This window comes from Mustela nigripes, chromosome 4 (genome assembly GCF_022355385.1).
Source record: "Mustela nigripes isolate SB6536 chromosome 4, MUSNIG.SB6536, whole genome shotgun sequence".
Taxonomy (NCBI): domain Eukaryota; kingdom Metazoa; phylum Chordata; class Mammalia; order Carnivora; family Mustelidae; genus Mustela; species Mustela nigripes.
Window position 1 is genome coordinate 85,155,622 of NC_081560.1, and position 22,984 is coordinate 85,178,605.

Genomic DNA, 22,984 nt, shown 5'->3' on the forward strand with positions numbered 1-22,984 from the left:
TATATATATATATATATATATATATATATATATATATATATATATATATATCATAAAAGACCTGGAAATAATTCTGTAGGGTTTCAGGCTTTGCCCTCTGAGCTTTTGTTCCTCCCTTTGAGTCATCCTTCCTTTTTCATGAAATATATCACATGTTTGAATCTGAGTGGTTTTCTCAGTCTGCTTCCTGACAGTAGAATTTTGGAGATCCAGTGGTCTCTTTTTACTTTCTATTGTCACTCTTCCTTTCAGTTCAGTTTAGCAGTGAGTTTGCTGTTGTTATTCTCTCAAAAATTTTGTCAGCCTCCTCTGAATCATGTGGGGTTTATTCCATAAAATAAAAGCCACATCTAAGAATCTCTTTCAAAAGTGCACTTCTGGGGCGCCTGGGTGGCTCAATGGGTTAAAGCCTCTGCCTTCAGCTCAGGTCATGATCCCAGGGTCCTGGGATTGAGCCCCACATTGGGCTCTCTGCTCAGCGGGGAACCTGCTTCCCTCTACTCTCTCTGCCTGCCTTTCTGCCTACTTGTGATCCCTCTCTCTCTGTCAAATACAAATAAAATCTTTTTTTAAAAAAATGCACTTCTGCAGAGAAACTGAGGTAAAATGTACTCAAGCTTTCTATGGTGTCTGTTGTTTGATTGAGATCTTTATAATACACCTCTAATATCTGTAAAGGACTTTTTGTATAATTGATTAGTATTGTGAAGTACCACTCTTGATCTTTCTGGTGTCTTAAGAGGAGGTTTTGCTGTCCACCCCTCAGCTTCGTTTTTAGACCGTGTACTTGCCAGTGCCCTGGATTCAAACTTTGTTGGAAAGATATTTCTAACTTTAACATCTTTTGCCTTCTTGAGAGGCTTAGAATTTTCAAAACCATATGTGTCCTGTTTTTGTTTGTTTGATTAACACTCCTTTCTTTAGATTAGTTTATCTTTCTTCCCTTACATTTTATAGTAAGTGGCCAAAAAAAAAAAAAAAAAAGGTAGCACTTATAACACTTTAACCTTCCTTGGGTATCTTAGTTAAATCACTGTTCATTAAGCTACATTTCCTAGTTTCCACATTACTGAAGATAATGGTGTTAAGTTTCTCCAACTTCTTAACAAGAATTCTCCTTTCTCTAATTTCCAAAAACATTTTTCTCACTTCCTTTTGAACCCTTGTAGGAAGAATACTCAAAAGTCCAGCTTTCTGCTAACAGTCTGTTCAAGGCAATCTAGGCTTTCTTTACCATGTTTCTCAAAATCTTTCCAACCTCTGCCCACTGCCAAGTTCCAAAGCTACACCTACATTTTTAAGTATTTATTATGGCAGCACCCCACTTTCACCTTTCAACATGTATACTAGTTACCTCTTCCTGTATAACAAATTATCTCAGAGCTTAGCACCTAAAAGCAACAAACATTTATTGACTCTTACTTTGAATGCATCAGGAATCTTGGTGTGGCTTAACTGGTTCTTCTGCCTTAAGACCTCTTATAAGGTTGTTATGAATGTATCACCCAAGGTTATGGGGGTCCATTTGAAGGTTCCACCAAAAGACAGTCTGCTTCCTAGCTCATTCATGTGATTGTTGGCAGAATTCAGGTCAGAACCTTTTGGCGGCAGGCCTTTTTTAGTTCCTCCATAGTGGGCTTCTTTCACAGGGCACTTGACAACATGGCTAGCTGCCTTCCTCAGAGCAGAAGAGGGCTAGCAAAAAAGAAACCAGATCTTTTTTTTTTTTTTAAGATTTTATTTATTTGACAGAGATCACAAGTAGGCAGAGAGGCAGGCAAAGAGAGAGAAAAGGAAGGAGGCTTCCCACTGAGCAGAGAGCCTGATGTGGGGCTTGATCCCAGGACCCTGAGATCATGACCTGAGCTGAAGGCGGAGGCTTTAACCCACTGAGCCACCCAGGTGCCCTGAAACAGATCTTTTTATTTATTTGTTTGTTTGTTTGTTTATTTATTTGGCAGAGAGATCACAAGTAAGCAGAGAGGCAGGCAGAGAGAGGGGGAAGGAAGCAGGCTCCCTGCTGAGCAGAGAGCCCGATGTGGGGCTCGATCCCAGGACCCTGAGACCCGAGCTGAAGGCAAGGGCTTTAACCCACTGAGTCACCCAGGCGCCCCCAGATTTTTTTATAACCTAATCTTGGAAGCAACTTCCCATTACTTTCACCTTATTCTCTGTGTTAAAAGCAAATTATTAGGTACAGCCTATCCATGAGGGGAGGAGATTATACAAGGGCATGAATACCAAGAGGCAGGGATCACTGAAAGTCATCTTAGAAGCTGTGTGATCTTTGGCCACTAATCACATGTGGTGGTGAATCTGCATTTCCTGGATTTGAAAATTTGAAGAGAGTATCTAAAACCAATGAAATAATATGTACATAACACATTTAAAAGAATCTTTACAACCTTGTACTTATGGAGACCTGAAAATAATTTTAGGAGCTTAATTTCTCCATACAAAGTAAGTTTTATTCCTACACAAATGTACCCCTTGTTCATATCCTTACATGAAGTATGATGGAATATAACACTTTTAGAGAGATTTTTGCAATTAAAGTATGTCTGACTATTGGACAAATGAATCAAGTGTTTTGTTTGCTTTTTCTCAGGTACTGATACATGGCAGTATTTAGAGGATGCAAGAAATAAAGTAAATGAGTCCATTTACCCTAGATTATTTCTGAGATAAAAAGCTATTCCTTTACTTTTTAATGTAGTTTTGGAATGATGGTAGAAGAGTAATGTTGCTTATATTTTCAGTGCAGTAAACATAAGTAGTGTGGGTCTGGGAGTAATTCTACAAACACACATATGAAGAAAAATCTTACTAATTTTGGTATTAGAGGAAAGGGGGCTGAGAAGAATGGTTGCAATATCCTATACTTGCCCTGGAAAATGTATTTTCATCAAAAGACAAGAACCTGTGAAGCCTCTTTCTTTGCTAGTCATATTTCAGTGTGTTCATTATTCCTGCCCCAAACTCTGTAACTCTTGGCATAGAAACTAGTTTAATAGACATAGCAGAGTGACCTGAAAAATAACAGTAGTAATTTTTTTCCCTAGGTTATTTTAGTGTTAGTTGGCTCAAAACTTGGTTTTGAGTGATCTGCTAAATATAGTGAAGTTTATCTTGAAAATACATACTGAGTACATTTAAGTAACTTTTTATTTATGGTTTATAGAAGTATCATTATTTTTGTGTGTGTGTTTCCAAAAAAGTATGGTGGTTTGTTTTGTAGTTATGCTAAAGAAGCTTAAGGTGGAATAGAGGAAGAGAGTTTGTATAGATGACTAAAGCTAGTTATTTCAGAGTTGCAGCTAAATCTCTTACTAGATTTTTAATACTGAGAAAATTTGCCTACAACAATAACAATCTTATTAAATAATATTATGGATGTCTGACCATGTTTTAGAATACTGTATTAGTTTCTTTCTAGATTATACCTAATATATAAAATTATCCTTTTTTTTCTTTTACAGGTAATATAACATTACAAAGCAAGATGGGTAATATCACAATAGGTATGTACTAACCTGCTGGTTGGTAAATTTTGCTCTTTTAAAAAATAGCTATATTTGTGGGGGCACCTGGGTGGCTCATTGGGTTAAAGCCTCTGCCTTCGGCTCAGGTCATGATCCCAGGGTCCTGGGATCGAGTCCCGCATCGGGCTCTCTGCACAGTGGGGAGCCTGCTTCCTCCTCTCTGCCTCTCTGCCTACTTGTGATCTGTCTGTCAAATAAATAAATAAAAATCTTAAAAAATAAAATAAAATAAAAAATAAAAAATAGCTATATTTGTGATATTTTATTAGGGTAAATAAAATCTGAGGTTTGCTGATGAACCTGATAGGATCCTGATATACTATTCAAATATAGGCAGACCCAAATTATTTCTGGAAATTCATTGACTCATCCTCTTATAAATAATTTATAATTATAGATTTGGTGTCAGTAAGAATAAAGTTAGAATTCTGATTTCACCACTTTCTATACATGGGCTAATTATTACCTGATTTCTCTGTGCTTCAATTTCTATATCTAAAAGAAATATAAATAATAGTTAAGTAGCTATCATACAGGGTTACTGTAAGAAGTGAGATCATATATATAAAATATTTTAGCACAGTGTCTGATATATGGTAAGAATTCAATAAATGATAGTCATTTTTATTATTGTTCTAATCCTAAGCCAGGACTAATAGTGGCTAATGGCACCTTAGACCTCATGACTACATGTGCCTGTGGAAGAAAAAGTTCGGATTTCCAGATAGTTTATTTGTTTGTTTGTTTATTTATTTATTTACTTTTTAAAAAGACTTTATTTATTTATTTATTTGACAGGCAGAGATCACAAGTAGGCAGAGAGGCAGACAGAGAGAGAGGGGGAAGCAGGCTCCCCACCAAGCAGAGAGCCTGATGTGGGGCTCAATCCCAGGACCCCGAGATCATGACCTGAGCCGAAGGCAGAGGCTTTAACCCACTGAGCCACCCAAGCACCCCAAGATTTCCAGATAGTTTAAATAGAGATTTTCTCTGTCCCAAGTAGCACCTGCTTACCTATTAGGCAAAGGCGCACCCTCAAGAGTGCTGGTTGTTTTTAGACCTTAGAGGGTTGAGTGTAGGGATGGGAAACTAAGACCTTTGTGGGGAAGCTGTGGCTTATGGCCAGTACGAATGCCCAGGGCCTCTGGGTTTTGTCCTTTTTGACATTTTACATTTATCTTTCCTTTGTACTGATTGAAAGAGTGAACATCTTTAATAGTCGTTTCCACTATCACACTTGAATTTTCTGGCTTAAAGTACATATCTTTTTAAGAATTTTCAAGATATTGAAACTTTATTGTTCAGTGAGTGATTAAGTTGAAAATAACGGCTTCTTAAGTGATAGTTATAAATCATCTTAACTAATACATGGCAGAAGGATTTAGCTGTTTCTGGTCAGAAATCAAGATTTATTGTTGACTCTTCAGGCCATTTCATCAGAGGACACATCTAGAGATGGTAAGGGAAATTTCTAGTGTGAACAAAAAGTATACTGAGGGGGTGCTGAACTAGCTGAAAAAGGAAAATGCTAGACATGGGCAAAGTTTGCAGCAATAAGGCAAGGGAGGAAAAGGAGGAGAATATTGCAAATTGGGAGGCATAGGGAATTGAACTACCACCAAAAGGCCCATTAGGCAGATAGGAATCTGAGGAATACTTATAATATGATATAATGCTAGTGTTATTCTTGAATGGAAATATGGGAACATAAATGGAAAACCATTCTCTCAAAAATTGGAAATAAATGGTTATTTATCCATACTGGAAAAGAATTGTAATAGCAAGTATGAAATGAGAAGTAATGTACATATTTGAAGATGGTTTCAAATTCTGTATAAATGATTAACATTATAAATTCTTTTTAATTTTCCGTATGAACTTTTTCTTCTTCCCACTATTACATGCTAGATGGATTTTCAGAAAAAAAGTTTTATTTTTCTTAGATAAATCTCTTTCCACACAAAGAAAACTACCTGACTCCAGTGTGAAGAAGTATAGGGGTGCCTGGGTGGCTCAGTTGATTGAACGTCTGACTCTTGGTTTTGGCGTGGGTGGTGATCCTTGGGGTCCTGAGATAGAGTCCTGAACTGGGGACACTAGTTGGCAGGGAATCTGCTTGGAGAGACTTTTCCCTCTGCCTCTCCCCTAACTTGCACATATGTGTGCTCTCTCTGGCTCTCTCTTTCAAATGAATAAACAAATCTTTAAAAAAAAAAAAAAAGAAAGAAAAGAAAAGAAATATGATTGACCACAATAATAGCAGTAGTTATAGACCCTTCATAATTTTCTTTAGCAAAACACAAGTTGTGTCTGTAGTTTTAGGTTCTTAAAAATCCACAAATATGTAAAGATACTTAAAGGTTGAATTCTTATTTTGTAAATGTGGTTGATGAATTTGGGGGTTTATTTTGGAAGAATCTCTTAAAATAAGAGAAAACGTATTTATTTGTTAAGTTATCATATTTTGATCTGTCATAGTGTGGACTTTGGAAGAAAGATATAAATTATGTCTCTATTTATTATTTTAACATTGTGTTAATGTTTGAAGACAATCTTGAGTATTGCAGTAACTAGTCAACATCTATTTTATTGATTGCCTGCTATATACCAGGAACTCTTTAAGGTACTAGAGAATATTATGGTCAACAAGACGTAGTCTCCATGCTCACATTTGGCCTGAGAAGAAAGACAATAAGCATGTAAATAACCAAAGATAACTTCAGATCATACAATGAATAAATAAGAGAGGGTAATGGGATAAAGAGTGGGGAAAAGAAAGCTACAGCATTTAGCAATCAGGGAGGGTCTGAAGAAGGGACATTTGAACTAAAGCCAGAATAATGGGAAAGAGGCTCATAAAATTCCGGATGCAGAGCTTTCCAGATAGAGGAAAAGCCAGTATAAGCCCTGAAAATGGAATGAACCTGTCATTTTCAAGGTAAAGAAAGAGAACTTGGGGAGAGTCGGAGACTAAGTAAGTGAGGCCTTAGGAAAAGAACTGATTTCAGTAGATTGGTAAATCTCTTTGTCTTCCACAGAATTAAATTTTACTTAAAAAAAAAAAATTAAGAGCTTATTTCCTCTAGGAGTCTGCATACTTTGTAAAGGGCCAGATATTAAATATTTTTGGCCCTGTAGGCCATACAGTCTGTCTGTACTATGCGACTCTCTAATTTTAACACAAAGCATATTGACAGTATACACACAAATGGATGTGTCTATGTTCCAATAAAACTTTATTAATAAAAACAGGAGAAAAATGAGGAGGGCTGTAGTTTGCCATCCATGCTATAGAGTTTAAAAACCATTGTTGTCATGAGTCTGCTGAAATTTTGAATATGATGCCTTAATCCCAAAGGTGACAAGTGTAATGTTTATTTGAAGTTTCTTAAGTGGTTGACTTGTGTTTTTCATAAAAGGTTTGCTGGAGAAAGTTGAAGGCTACTCTACAAATCATGATAACCTAGTTAAAGTCTACTGGATTTTTGAGGAATTGAGATTAGTAAAAGCAAATTAGTTAAAAAGAAGTAAGTGATTTGTAGGAACTTGAGAGGGAAATGTATTAGAATAGCAGAGGCTTCAAAATATTGGAATGGGTGTTGAGAAAAAGTGATTATCAAGTTTAGAATATTAGGAGACTTGAGATGATTTAGATATTATTCTCTCTGATTTCAGGAAAATAGATGTATTTTTCCCATGATTCTTTTATGAAGAACAATATTTATAATTCAGGTAAAAGGAGTATAGATAATGTAATTGGTCAGGTTCTTAAGTAATCTCATCAGTAATTCAGATTTTGTACACACATTATACTTTATTTCCCTAAACCCTTTTCTTCCTAATTTCCATAACACTAAGCTCTCTCAGAAGTTGTAGTGCTATAAAATGTTTGATTGTGTATATCAAAACCATGATTTTCCTTGGATTCATATTTTAAAAAATAATGTTTTTCTGGAATACCAGATCATCCATTTAAAATGAGTTAACTGGGGCACCTGTGTGGCTCAGTTGGGCATCTGACTCTGGGTTTTAGTTCAGGTCATGATCTCCTTGGTCATACGATAGAGGCCTCTGTTGGACTCTGCCCTCAGTTCTTGAAGATTCTCTACCTCTGCCAGCATGCGCGCTCTCTCTCTCTCTCTCTCTTCCTCCCCAATAAATAAATATATCTTTAAAAATAAAGTAAAATGAGGGTCACCTGGGTGGCTCAGTGGGTTAAAGCCTCTGCCTTCAGCTCAGGTCATGATTTCAGGGTCCTGGGATTGAGCCCCACATCGGGCTGTCTGCTCAGCAGGGAGCCTGCTTCCTCCTCTCTCTGCCTGCTTGTGATCTGTCAAATAAAAAAATAAAATCTTAAAAAAAAATAAAGTAAAATGAGTCAACAATAGAAAGCAAAGCTTGGTAATAGGTAATAGTAGGGTTGGAGTGCTAATAGAGTCGCTCACCTAGCTTTACTTTCTCTATCCTGTGTTGTCTCTTTTGGAAGGCACTGTTAGAAGCCATGTACTGGTAATTTTATCTTTAAAAAAAAGAATGTCTTCATGTTTGGAGCAGGAGGTGGGGTGATTGCCTTGTGTGCCCCTCGTAAGCCCAGCCTCCTAATGCCTCCTCTCCAAGGCAAGATACCTAAAAATCCTTACTTGAAATGACCTTACAGTTCTGCCTTTGCAAATCTTTTACATCCTGTATGTGAGATTTGTTCCTTGTTCTTGGCAATTAGTTTGGGAAATGTAGGAATCAAGTTGCAGAAATGAAGAAATATCTGTTGTGTTGCTGTTCCTTAGTATGAATATGTTGAAACGTGAAGTAAAATGGTAAATATTCAGAAGAACTTTCTGAACTTGCTTGACTGATTGAAAAGAATTTTTCCTTTATCTGAAAGTTTGGAATTTTAGCCTTTCAAGTAGTTGTTTTTCTCTATTAGTTAAATGTATATTGTAAATATCTGGGTTTTTTTGGTTGTAGTAGTTGGATTTTTTGGTTGTATGTAGTGATTAACTAGTAGTTAACATCAGTTTTGTATGTGTAATTTTCCAGGAAAACTCAGTGGTCTCTATGAGACCAACCAGATCTTTGTCCAAAATTGTGATGATAGCTAGCTTTCGGTGAGAGCCCACTTATTTCAAACACTAACTGCACTAATAATTTCTGTTTACTTCTTACTCACGGTCAAATGCATATTTCCCTTAAGGCTTCTTCTGAGAGCTATAGAATTTCTCCATTAGGTGAATTTCCAAAAAATGAAACTTTGTAAAGAAAGTCTTAGTTTGACTCTTGATAATTAATTCTTTCTTCCAATCATTTGTATTACACAAAACAAAAGAAAATTATTGTTTGTTTTGCTACATAGCTTTTCCAATATCACTTTTGCTTTCTCTTTTGAAAATATCTTGAGTTTTGATTTTTTTTTTTTGGACCGTCTCTAAGGCATTGGCCATTATCAGAGCTCAAGACCGATAACATGAGGTTGTAATTACTCAGTGGCTCGTGATAAAATTATTTAGCTGTTATTTCCCATGGGTTTGGAGGAAGAAGTGAAAAAGTACTGTTTATTAGCCTCATGAACATCTTGTGTTTTTTTCCCCCTAGAGAAAGTAAGAAAGCAAACTAATGTTTCAGATATTTTACTTTGTTCAACCTGGGATAATACACACATTGTGTAGTCCACATTTTTTAATCATAATATATTTTTACTTGACTTGTTTTAGGATGCATTAAGAAGTTATTTAAAAGGAGTTACTGTTGGTAACTGAGGAGAAAGTTATTCTTTGCCCAACTATTCTGTGTCATTTATCACTAATGGCTTAATTTGCCACCATCAGTGTTAACTTTTGAACTTAAGATTTAAAGAAAGTGGGTCCAATAAAGGCCATTTTTCAGTATAGATTACAGATAATTATTATGAATTATCTTGGGGTCAGATTTTAACCAGTTTATTCCCAAGTAGCTTTGTTTAGGGTCATGTAAAAATTTGAAGAAAAATGTATAGTATACAAATGTTTTTTTCTTCACATTTTACTAAAAGTTTAATATAATTTTTGGCAATATTTTCACCACACTCCCTGATTTGTTTCCACTTTGAAGTAGTAAAATTCTTGATAAAATATGCTTTTTAAGAGGCCTTTCTAAAAAAAATACACTTTGGCCTTCCCAGGGCAGTCAGACAGAATATTAGATCAAAGGTTCAGTTGTCATGGTTGAGGAAGAAGGAGCTACTTAGTGCTGACTCTTCAACATCATTCTCTTACTTCTTTGTCTCTTGGTCAGCTTTCCCTTGAACTTGAAATGCTGACTTTTTGAAAACTGGGGTCAGTGACAACAATACTTGAGTTTCAAATCAACACCACTTTAATTATGGTTTTCTTCTCTTGACTGAAAGATATATGTTCAATTCCAGAAATTTGAAAAGAAACAAGCTTCACTCACTCTTTAAGTGACTCCCTTTTCTCCATTTCTGTTTAAGAAATGCAAAAAATCTTATCTAGAGTAAGCTTTCATTATTAGCAGAATTTTTTAGGACTAGCAGATTTGCTGAAAGGAAAAAATATAAGAAGTTCTGATTTTTGTTAACTTTGTTACTACTTCTGTGTATCTGTACGTGAGAGAAAATTCTTTCGTAAATATTGAAAGTTGATAATAAACTAATTATATCAATGGTACTTAATAATCTTGGCTCTGAAGGATCCACAGCTTGTGTACTGTCCTTCCTATATATTAGGTTGCATAGTAAGCATGTTTATCAATAAGTTATGTAGGTGACTATAGGCATAGGGATTTTTTGTTATCTAGGTGTAGATTACTGATTCTGTTTTCTTTTTAAAGTGAAAGATGGCATAACCATGGGGAAAATACAAAGCCTTGCAAGACTCTTAGTGCCTTATTCTACTGCCGAAGTAGAGTCCTTTGTTTCAAGTTTATCATTTCAGTTACTACAATAAGAATGATTATACTTACAGTTTTTCTTTTTTTCCTAGATTCATCCTCTGGATGTCTACAGGCCTCAACTCATCAGGGTGCAATAGATGTTTATGTCAGCCAACTAGGGAAAGTGGAGTTGAAATCCAATGAAGGTTAGCCAAGTGGAATGTTTTGATGTATGGTCTACGGAAGGTTTATGTAATAACATCCAGGAAAGAGATGGTCAGGTTGTTTTATCTATACTTACATCATGAGTTCAAGAAAATTTTCTTCTGATAAAACTCAATTTAAAGACTAATGGTGGTGGGCTCAGTCAGTTAAGTAACTGGCCTTCAGCTCAGGTCATGATCCTAGGGGACAGAGCCCTGCATTAGGCTCCTTGCTCAGTGGTGTATCTGTTTCTCTGTTACTCTCTGACCCACCACCACCACATTCTCTTTTTCTCTCTCTCTCTTTCTGTCTTTCTCAAATGAATAAATAAAAATTTTTAAAAAATAAAATGAGACAAAGACTGACTAGAACGGCACCTGGCTGGCTCAGTTGGTAGAACATGCAACTCTTGATCTTGGGGTTGTGAGGTTGAGCCCCACATTGGGTGTAGAGATTGCTTAAAAATAAATTCTTTAAAAAGAGAAGAAGAAAAGAATAATAAAGACTGACTGGAATACTGGCCCTCTAGACCAATGATTTTTGAAACTTTTGGAACAGATGGCCATAAAGACTATTGTTCCCTTTGTAGTTCAAACAAAAATGTTAGAAAATATTGACTGTTACTGTGGAATTATTGAGTGTTACTGTTTGGGCTTTTCAGTTTGGTTTTATGTCTGAAATAGAATATTCTCTGGAGGGGAAATGCTCCCGTACATTCTTTTGGAGGCTTTCTACCATCCTGTAATCAGATCTTCTTGAGCCATCACACTAGAATAATTCTTTGCAATGTATGATCCTGAAAAAAGGTGTCATCAGGAAGGTCCTCTAAAGTAATTGTTGACTTAGTCTCTTAAAGTATTGTCTTATTATAATGTATTTCATCTAAAATCTTATTTCTCCTAAAATCTTATTTCTGTTACAAATAATTTATTCTAAGAATTCAAGTATTTCATTAAAACTAATACACTTTTTAGTCATAGGAAGACTGAATATTTGTCTGTGTGTACATGGTGGCAAGTGGCTTGGATACTTGGAGTAGCTTGGCCTTAGGGGCTGAAGTGACCTGGGTGCAGAAAGCTAAGAAATGTAGCTATTTAAAAAAAAGTTTTAAATAAAATCTAGATCTGCATATTGGCCAGAACAGGACTATATATGTATAACAAGGAATACTTCCTTACAGAAACCTGCTGTTGGCAATTTGTTGGTTATGTTGGTTTAATACTTTTTTGTCCAACGGCTCTCTTGTCAGAGTGTCAAAATGAAACTACAAACACAGAGGCCTTAAACAGAAGTTTTTTTGCTGACACACAGATGTGATTTGATTTCTCAAGATTGCATTTTTTTCTTTTAAAATAGGATAATATTGTGTTCTCACTGAATTCCTGAGAGCTTCAGTAATGCCATTCAGGGTATTTTGTAAGTGCCATAAAAGTCATGTATTCTCTTATTATGAAGGCCCTAAGAGAAAAAATGTAAACCATTACTAATTTACTATAACTAGTAACAGAGTACAAACTTTTCAATAAGTAGCTCTTACATGAAAGTTATTTCCTGTTTTGTATGGATGGACAAAAAAAGTAAAATAAGACAAAAATCATTGTTAATCTTCATCAATTTAAAATATTTTTGAGCATTATTTGGGATCTTGTTCTAGTAATCTATTGAAATAGGATGTGATGCTGCAAGAGTTGATTAAGTTTATAATTTTGTGGTTTTTCCTATTTGGACTGGCATGAAGCTGAAAGATAACTGAAAACAAAAATTTCTTACTTCAGGTCTTTTAATTCTAACTATACTTAGGAATAGTAACTTTTTAAAAGAGTAATGGAAAATTGTTCAGGTTTCTGTTGCTTAATGGTTGTAAAGACATCTAGAATCCTTTCCAGCTCTGCCCCTGTCTTGCTGTAGGGTTTGGGAGCCAACCACTTGCGTCTCTTAGATGTTCTTTATTTTGCCATGTGAAAAAGAATGTTGCATGCTTGTTTTCTCTCTTCTTATGAGTTAACCTTATTAATTCTTTCCAAAAGGCTGTGTTTAGGCTTAAAAGTCAGACCTGTATCTGAGTACTGACTCTTCCATTTAAAATTTGTCTGTGATGAAACCAATGATCTTAATATAGTATGCCTTCAGTAAATGGTATGGTTAGTATTAGTTCACGTTTTAATTTAAAAAAATGGTAGGGGCACCTGGGTGGCTCAGTGGGTTGAGCTGCTGCCTTCGGCTCGGGTCATGATCGCAGGGTCCTGTGATCGAGCCCTACATCGGGCTCTCTGCTCAGCCAGGAGCCTGCTTCCTTCTCTCTCTCTCTGCCTGCCTCTTTGCCTGCTTCTGATCTCTCTCTGTCAAATAAATAAATAAAATCTTAAAAAAATGGTATTGGTGTCAGTAACCATCAAAATAGTTTATGAAGTGAAAGAGGTTGAAAATGTAGCAAGAGCTTTCTAAAAAAGATAAAGATGGGACATTTGGGAAAGTTTTCAAATCATGGGAGTTCTTCTTTCACAGATAATAATGGAGTTTTGATAGTGATGACTTGTTTTTCAAGAATGTAGAGAGAGATGAGGGAAGAAGTAGTTACAATGCTTAACATTTTAAAGCTCATAGATTTAACAACTCTTTTTCATTTAAGAACAGAAAAAAGTATTCATAAAATTACCACATTTGATGTATTTAGAGGTAAAAAGTGCTACAGAAAAGTTTTAAAAATCTATTTTTTTCTACTTTTAAAAGTATGTTTGGTAGAAAAGCATGCATCTTCTATTCATTCTGAAATTTTCTAGGTTTTTTTTTTCCCCCTTAGTCCCTCAAACCTGTTGTTATAGGGACTCTCTCCTGTCAGTAGTTTATATTTAAAATCTGAAAAGCAGTTTGTTTTATAAATAAAATAACCCAGTTGCAGTGATATACTTTGTTTCCCACCCCACCTTTTTGGGGGTTAATTATGAGAGTTTATCAGTTTTACCCCAGACTTTCAGGTTCCAGGTAGAAAGATGGAGAAGATAAGAAATTAGAGAAATTTAGGCTGATGTTAACCAAACTAAGAGGCAGACCATGACCCATATAAGTCCATTTTAAAAGGAATCTTTACAACATTCACAATGAAAGTCATCCTGACCACCTTTGTCTGCAGAGGAAGTGGGCTTAATGCTCTATGGCCAGAGCCTCTTACTTGATTTGATATATGAGAAACAGAGTGAAACAGGAGTGTGTTGGTGAGTTTGCCCTGCAACCTATGTAGTTGTTTTAGAAAATTATTTATTTGCTAACGGAGTAGTTTTTCTTCTTTCCTCCTTTTAAAAGCTTAAATTTCTACAAGATTGTAGTGGAAATAAACTTGAATGTCTGGTCTCAGGCACCTAAAAGACTATTCCATTGAAAAGAAACATTAGTTGAAATTCAAATGTTCCCTTTTTTTATTATCGTTCTTTTCCACCACCACCCCTCCCTCCCCAGCACACATACAAGGTACAACTGAAAGCACAAGAGCTTAGGATTCTAGTTTAGTCACAGTGATCAGGGAAATCACAACTCCTATAATATGATGAGGGAGCAGTGTGTGAAATACCACAGTGGTTAAGAGCATGGGCTCTTGTCACTGAAGTGAAGCTAGATTCCAACACTTGTGCTAGTGGTTACTTGAAGAAAATTTTAAAATTGGAGTTCTAATAATACCTCATAAAGTTGATATGTAGATTAAGGGATCATCTCAGCTGTCTTGCTCTCAGTAAATGCTCAATTAATGGTGAACATTGTCTACAAAGTTTACTACTCATTTTTCTGATATTGGATAAGCTGACTAGGGCTATTTGCCGAACAAGTTCATAATATTCTAATGACTCATGCCCTTGGCAGAAGTTAATGTGAATGCCTTGGAAGTAAGAAAAGGCACTGCTGTTTATATTCTTTTAAAGTTGTTGGGTTTTTTTGTTTGTTTGTTTGTTTGTTTCATTAGAGACTGAAAGCAAGCACAATCGGGGGTAGGGTCAGAGGGAGAAGGAAGAAGCAGATTCCCACCTGAGCAGGGAATCTGATGTGGGGAGCCCAGGACCCCAGGATCATGACCTGAGCTGAAGGCAGATGCTTAACTGACTGAGCCATTCAGGCGTGCTGCACTGCTGGGTAAATAAAGTGTGCTAAGGAGTTAAAGACAGTGTTCCAGGAGCATTGCTACTCTTTCAGTCATATTTCAAATAACCCCTGGTACTTTTCATTTTCTTGCATTAATAAACTTTTTAAAATCTATTATAGGCTCTATTCTTGTCAAGGTCGCATCTTCTCTTCAAGCTCATTTACAGTTATCGGGAAGAGAGGTTGATGTGAACTCAGAAGTCCATGTTCAAGAAATGACTGAAGTTCATAAAGACGATGCTGTAATAATTACTGGTAAGGATAACACATTTTACTATGTGAGATGAATAGTCATCCTCCATACATAGGTAAAAATATGGTATGCTTTACTGCAGTTTTACTCTTTTATTCCTTTCCATATTCACATTTTGGTGTTTGACACTCTTTTCTTCCAACTGCATATCAGTAAGTAGCACAGTGTAGGCATTTAGTTTTGAAACACTCCCTAGATGACACTGATAAACTGATAAACTGATAAAATCAGTTTAAAAAATTCTCTATCTCCAGGAGATGTTTGCACACCCATGTTTACAGCAGCATTACTCACAGTAGCAAAAAGGTAAAAGCAACCCAAATGTCTATTGATAGATAAATGGATAAGTGAAATGTGGTATATACATAAAGTGGAATATTATTTGGCCTTAAAAAGGAAGGAAATCTTGTCACATGATGAAACATGGATGAACCTTCAGGACATCATGCTAAGTGAAATAAACCAGTCACAAAAAGACAAATACTGTATGATTCCTCTTATATGTGATATCTAAAGTAGTCAGATTTATAGAAACAGAAAGCAGGGGAAGGGGAGAATGGGAAGTTATTCAAAGAACATATATAGCATTCTAGTTTTGCAAGATGAAAAAGTTCTGGAGATCTGTTGTACAGTGATGTGAGTATACTTAACACTACTGAACTATAACTTAAAAATGATTGAGATGGTACATTTTATGCATTTTTTACTATAATTAAAAAATTTTTAAGACCATAATTTTTTTTTTCCTGGTATAGCTGCTTTCTAACTCTTGGCCTTAAATATCATCTAAATATATGTGTATAACAACACTCAAAGTTAACTTTGTATGATTGGAATAAACACAAATTTGGTTTGGTATTATGCACATTATAAACTTGCTTTTTTAATAGAACAAATTCTCAGTCCCAGAAGTATGAATGGCTTTTGCACATTTTTTCTGATTACCTCTGGCTGCACTGTTGGCTGATACTACTTTTTAAAATATTTATTGTATACATATAAATACTAAATACATGTACACAATACCAAAAAAAAAAAAAAAAAAAAAGGTGGGGGGAATTAATGGCTGGTGAAGTTTTCCTTCAGATCTTACCAGAATGGCATTGAGAAGGACATTGAAAAAATGTGTGGTGGTAGTGATGGTGCCAATGAAGTGTCTTCATAGATCAGTTTCATTTTCAAATACAGGCATACCTCAAAGATCTTGTATGTTCTGATCCACACTACTGCAACGAAGCAACTCAAATGAATATTTTCAGTTTCCTAGTACATATAAAAGCTACATTTATACTATGCTATAGTCTGTTAAAGTATACAGTAGCACTGTGTCTAAAAAAACAATGCAGATACCTTAATTAAAAATGCTTTGTTGCAAAAAAAAAAATTGCTAATCATCATCTGAGCTTTTGGTGAGTCATAATCTTTTTGCATTGATGTTGATGGTTGGTGACTGGTAAGGGTTGCTGAAGGTTGAAGGTTGTGACAGCTATGGCAATTTCTTAAGATAAAACAATAATGAAGTTTGCAGCATTGATTCTTCCTTTCACAAATGATTTCTCTGTAATGCATAATGCTATTTGAGAGCATTTACACACAGAACTTTCAGAATTAGAATCAATCCTCTCAAATTCTGCTGCTGCTTTATCAAGTAAGTTTGTGTAATATTCTAAATTCTTTGTTGTCATTCCCACAGTCTTTATAACATCTTTACCAGGAATGGATTCTGTCTTGAGAAACCACTTTATTTGTCCATAAAAAGCTTCTCTTCATCCATTAAAATTTTATCTCTTGAGATTGCAGCAGTTCAGTCACAGCTTCGGACTCTACTTCTGCTTCTGTTTCTTTTCCTCTTTCTACTACATTTGCATTTACTTCCCCCACTAAAGTCTTGAACCCTTCAAAGTCATCTATGAATCAGCTTCTTCCAAACTCCTGCTAATATTGATACTTTAACTCTTCCCCATGAATCATGAATGTCCTTAATGGCAGCTAGGGTAATTAATCCTTTTCAGAAGGTTTTTCATTTATTTTGCCCAGATGCATCAGAGAAATCACTTTCTATTGCAGCTATAGCTTTATGAAATGTATTTCTTAAATAATAAGACTAGAAAGTTGAAATGACTCCTTGATCCATGCACTACAGGATGGGTGTTGTGTTAGCAAGCACAAGAACATTAATCTCATTGTACATCTCATCAGAGCTCTTGGGTAACCTCTGCATTGTCAATGAGCAGTCATATTTTGAAAGGAATCTTTTTTTTTTTTGAACAATAGGTCTCAATAGGGCTTAAAATATTTAGTAAACCATGTTGTAAACAGATGAGATATCATCCAGGTTTTGATGTTCCATTGATTGAGCCCAGTCAGAGTAGGTTTAGCAAAATTTTTAAGAGCCCTAGGATTTCCAGAGTGGTAAATCAGCATTGGCTTCAACTTAAAAGTTACCAGCTGGATTAACCTCTATCAGGAGAGTCAGCCTGTCCTTTGAAGTTTTGAAGCCAGACGTGGACTTCTCCTCTCTAGCTATGAAATTCCTAGGTGGCATTTTCCTCCAATATAAGGTGTTTGTATACATTGAAAATTGGTTGTTTACTGTATCACCTTCATTAATGATCTTACATAGATCTTTTGGATAATTTCCTGCAGCTTCTGCATTAGCCCCTTGTGTCTCACCCTGCACTCTTATGTTATGGAGACAGCTTCTTTCCTTAAACGTCATGAATCAGCCTCTGCTAGCATCAAACCTTTTTCATTCAGCTTTCTCACCTCGGCGTTCATAGACTTGAAGTGTGTTAGGGCCTTGCTCTGGATTAGGCTTTGGCTTAAGGGAATGTTGTGGTTGGTTGGATCTTCTATCCAGACTGTTAAAACTTTCTCCATATCAGTAATAAGGCTGTTTCACTTTCTTACCATTTGTGTGTTCACTGGTCATACTTTCAATTTTTCTTAAAGAACTTTTCTTTTGCATTCACAACTTAGCTAACATTTTGGCACACGGCACCTAGCTTTCTGCCTGTCTTGGCTTTGGACAAGGCTTCCTCACTAAGCTTAATCATTTTCAGCTTTTGATTTAAAGTAAGAGGTATGTGACTTATTTTCACTTAAACACTTGGAGACTATTGTAGGATTTTTATTGTAGGATTATTAATTGGCCTAATATTGTTGGCACAATAGGAAATAGGGAGGTCTAAGGAAAGAGAGAGAGAGATGGGGGACTGACCACATTTATCAATTAAGTTTGCCATCTTGTATTGGTGCCATTTATGGTGCTTCAAATCAGTCACTTTAGTAAAATCAAAGACCACTGATCACAAATCATCATAATACATATAATAATAATAAAAAAGTTTAAAATATGGTGAGAATTACCAAAATGTGACACACAGACACAAAGTGAGCCACTGCAGGGTTGCCACAGATCTTCAGTTTGTGAAAAATGTAGTGTCTACACAGCACGAGAGAGCAAAGTGCAATAAAGCAAGGTATGCCTTTATTCATTTTGTGTGTCATAAAAGTCTAAAAAGTAACTTGTTAAAAATCATAGAATCTTAACAAAAAGCATAACAAGTAGCAAAAATAAGACCTATACACATACCCACCCTCAAATGTAACTCAGTAACTGATAGGTAGACTCTTAGTGACATAGTGAAAATTTGATGAAAATGTAACTGTATTAAATGTACTAAGAATCAACTTCTTATGATCTAATCATTTGATTTTAGTAAGGAGGCAATAGAGTTAGCTTTTTTGGTCCCCAATCTAAAGCAATAATGTAAATTTGTTTAATAATGTTCTGAATGATAGCATAATCAAATTATTTTGTGTATATTAAGAATTTTTGAATTAGAAATTTAAGTTACTTTGTCATTTTTTTATTGTTACTCGTAGAATCTTGTGCCTTCCTGAAATTTACATTTAGTTTTAATTCGCTTTTAAAGCCCTATTTTCAACATTTCAGCCATTAAGAAAAAAACCTCATTAAATCCTTTAAGAATACTTACTAGTCCTGTGACTGGATAAAATCAGTACCTGCAGACCTGATCTCTTTTTTTCTTACCCATTCTTATTCTACTCAGCCAGTACCACCTCAAGCATAATCTATTTAAAAACAAACATCATCTTTCCTTTGCATAACCCCTGCTTCTGTCTTCTCTATTTTCCTTTATTTGGTCAATCACTCAACGAACTTCTATTAATTATTGAGCCAAACACTGCTAGAAACTAGGAATGAAAGGTATCCTCTGAGAAGGTTACATCCTAGTAAGGCAAGACAAATCAGTGAACATAGTAAAGTGGAATGAATGTATTAAATGTATGTATACGGTAGAGTGAAAGCACATGACACATCTAAATTAGACTAGCATTGTGAGTTTGAGTAAGTGAGAGAAGTGCAGCATAGCTAGAGTACAGAGAGTAGGGAAAGTGGCATAAAGGAAGGCTGGAAACTTTGGGAGGGGTCAGATCATATAGGACTGATTTGGATTTTATACTAAGTGCATTGCAAAGACACCAAAAGGGTTTCATCTGGGTTTATACAACCAAATCGGTGCATTACAAATGTGCACTAAATTTTGAGTGGAGAAAGATTGTAAGGGACAATGGTGAGTAAAGGAAAATCTAATTAGCATGTTACTGCAGTAAGTCAAGAGAAAGAGGTTAGTGGCCTGGACTCCGCTGCAAGCTGTCTTAAAATCAACAAACAAACATATAAGCCTTCAATAAATTTTGGTTGAGGAAATAGGTAATTGGATGCTGTGAGAAAGATAGATGCTTACTTTATTGGTTATTATGAGGCTTCTCAAAGTATTTGTTTTCTAGTCCCTCCTTCCTTCCTAAACCAGGAAAGCCCAAATTGCAGAATGAATTTTATTTCCTGCCCACAGCGTAAGAATCTAGGAACTAATCATCAGAATTTTTTTGTAGAGTACCACATAACATTAGCCCCAGTTGTATCTATAGATTGTCTCTCATTAGTTTAAATCTATTAGAGTAATTGTGCAGAGGGATCTCAGATAAAAACAGAGCAGTTCCTTTGGAGAGAGCTGTGTGAACAAGTGACTGAGTTTATAGAAGCTTTCATATTTTATTTTAATTCTAAAACTGTTTGGCGCCCCGAAGGCCACAGACCTTATTTATCAAATGGATGGAAAAATTTTTTTCAAGTTTATTTGACAGAGATCACAAGTAGGCAGAGAGGCAGGCAAAGAGCGGGGGGGGGGGGGGGAAGCATGCTCCCCGCTGAGGAGAGCCTGATGCAGGGCAGAATCCCAGGACCTCAAGATCATGACCTGAGCCGAGGCCAGAGGCCTAACCTACTGAGCCATCCAGGCGCCCCTGGATGGAATAATTTGAGGGGCCCTTTTCAAGAAAATCAGGGCAAATTTCTTTTTCTGTGGAGATTTCCAACATGAAACCCAATTTTGGAAATAATGAGCAGCTTTATATGTGAGTTGTTATTATAGGCAGCTGAGCTCAGCTCATCTGGGCCTTCCTTACAGAGCCTATGAGGCATAGAAACAGAAATACCCTCACTGCTAAAAAGTCTGGGTTATATCTGTAGCATGACTTTTGCATGATTTCTGCAAGAAACCAGGCCCGTAAAAATTAGTCCCTAGGGCTCAGGCTTCCCACAGGGTTTGATGTGTCAACCCTGTAATTTTATTTGATTTCCTGCTTCATGGTTTCCTTCGTTTTTGCTGTCACTAATAACTGTACCTTGTACAATTCTTAAAGTGATTTATAAGTATTATATGCTATTCGGAGGTCAAAAGAAAGCCCTGGACTCTCAGGCTGAAACATTTATTTACTTTAAAAGCTGTGCACAGTGTATATTCTTTGGGGTGCATTTTTTAATCCTTATAAGATCCTTGATTCCAAGTTTTGTGCTCTACCCATTTATGGCAAATTTAATGAGTGGTGAGTGTTTAGGTAACATATTTCTTAGAAGAAATTGACTTCTCTGTTAGGTTTTAGTCTTGGTTTATCAACTTAGATATGAAACCTCACTGTGTATATCAAGACATTCTGTGAGCCCAAAACTGCATGCGGTACAAAATCCTTTTGTCTTAAAGCCCCCAGTTTAGATGTTAGAGAGTATTAGAGATGAAGCATGTCACCAGCCAAATGATGTTTGCCCTTGTCTGCTTAGTAGAGGAGGTGATACTGTGTTCTCTTTATTTTAGTCAGACTGGAAATGTAAAGCATATAAAAAAATGAATTCATTTGGAATTAGACAACCAAGTCAAAAGAGAGTTCTGTGCTTTTAAGCCAGAGAGTTATACAGTTGAGGGTATTGTGATTTACAATGGAAAACTGGTGCATGGGTTGGAAAAGAGGATAAGATGGTTCTAAGCCCCCAGAATGCCACTTTTAAAATCTAGTGATGGTGTTTTCCCTCCAAAGGGGGAAAAATACCTAGTTTTTTGATATGACTCATAGAAATAATTCTTTTTTTAGAGCACACTGAAGTTGAGTTTTCTCCAAGCTTATAGCGCATGGATTTGTCAGTTACGTAAATGTGCTTTAAGATGACATGGAAGAAATTCAGTAAGAGAATGAAGAGTGCTATAGGCTTATGGCTGTCTACTTAAAAATACTTTGACAGGGAGCTAATGTGGAAAAACTGCCTTCAGATTGTTTGTGCTTTTAATGTGTTTTTGTTTCAAGTGTAAGATACTGAGAATGTCATAGATAATTAGACATCAACTTTGTTAATGTTTACCAAAAAGACCAGGTTTTGTTTCTTTTCATCTGCAAACATTACCTGTAAGGCTAGACAGTAAATATGTTAGATGTTGCAGGCTACATATTAAAAAAATGTTTTTTTAATAACCCTTTAAAAATGTAAAAGTCATTCTTAGTTCTTAGGCCATAAAAGCAGGCCTCAGGCCAGATTCAGCCTGTGGGCTATAATTTCTTACCATCTAGACTAGAGATTAAAGTGCAGGCCCTAATCTTAGAGCATATCAATTCTGTTTTTAAGGCTTGGGGATTTTGTTTGTTTTTGTTTTTGTATTTATTGTAGTCATTTAAGAAATACCGAACCATAGCCAAATCTTATCCTGAATGATATCTCCCCAGGAATGAGGAAAAAATGATTTATGCCCATAAAATTGTGATTATATAAGATTTAAGAAACAGTGCAACCATAGAATATATATATATAGTGGCAAATAAAAACACAAAATGTTCAGCATCACTAGCCATTAGTGAAGTGCAAATTAAAATCAGAATGAGATACTACCTATTAGAATGGGTAAAATAAAAAATACTGATAATACCAAATGCTGGCAAGTATGTGGAAAGATTGGATTTCTCCTACATTGCTGTTAGAAATGTAAAATGATATACCTACTCTAAAATTCAGTCTGGCAGTTTGTTGAAAAACTAAACTTAAAACTACCATATGACCCAACAATTACAATCCTAGACATTTGTCTTGGACAAATAAAACTTAAAGTTTCATATAAAAACCTGTACACAAATATTTATAGCTTTATTTGTAATACCCAAAGCAAGAAATGATGAGAATACCCTTCTGTTAGTAAATGGTTACACAGACTGTAGTATGTCTATATAATGGAATACTATTCAACAATAAAAAGGAATGATACAAGTGTACCTGGGTGGCTCAGTCAGTTAAGCATCTGCCTTCAGGTCAGGTCATGATCCCAGGGATTGGCCCCACATCCACCCTCTGCTCTGTGAGGAGCCTACTTTTCCCTTTCCCTCTGCCTGCTGCTCCCCCTGGTTGTGTTCACTTGCTTGCTCTCTGTCAAATAAATAAATAAATAAAATCTTAAAAAAAAAAAAAAAGAATGATCTATTGATAAATATAACTTAGATGGAACTAAAGGGCAGCATGCTGAGTGAAAAAAGCCAGTCTCAAAATGTCATACACTGTATGATTCCATTTATATGACATTTTTAGAGTGACAGTATTATAGAAATTGAGACTAGACAAGTAGCTTCTCAAGGTTAGGGAAGGAGATGG

The 22,984-nt window shown here is 35.7% G+C and overlaps 1 protein-coding gene across 2 annotated transcripts in view; it reads left to right on the plus strand.

Annotated features, from left to right (window-relative positions):
- The window catches only part of FAM185A (family with sequence similarity 185 member A), a 53,408-nt gene that overhangs the window by 23,349 nt on the left and 7,075 nt on the right, over nt 1–22,984 (plus strand). Inside the window, exons 5-7 of one of the 2 annotated variants that reach the window (XM_059395768.1) lie at nt 3,480–3,521; nt 10,517–10,612; nt 14,859–14,993. In XM_059395768.1, the coding sequence (XP_059251751.1) occupies nt 3,480–3,521; nt 10,517–10,612; nt 14,859–14,993 (273 nt within the window). The remainder of the gene's footprint in view (nt 1–3,479; nt 3,522–10,516; nt 10,613–14,858; nt 14,994–22,984) is intronic. The other variant, XM_059395770.1, reaches the window with a different exon arrangement.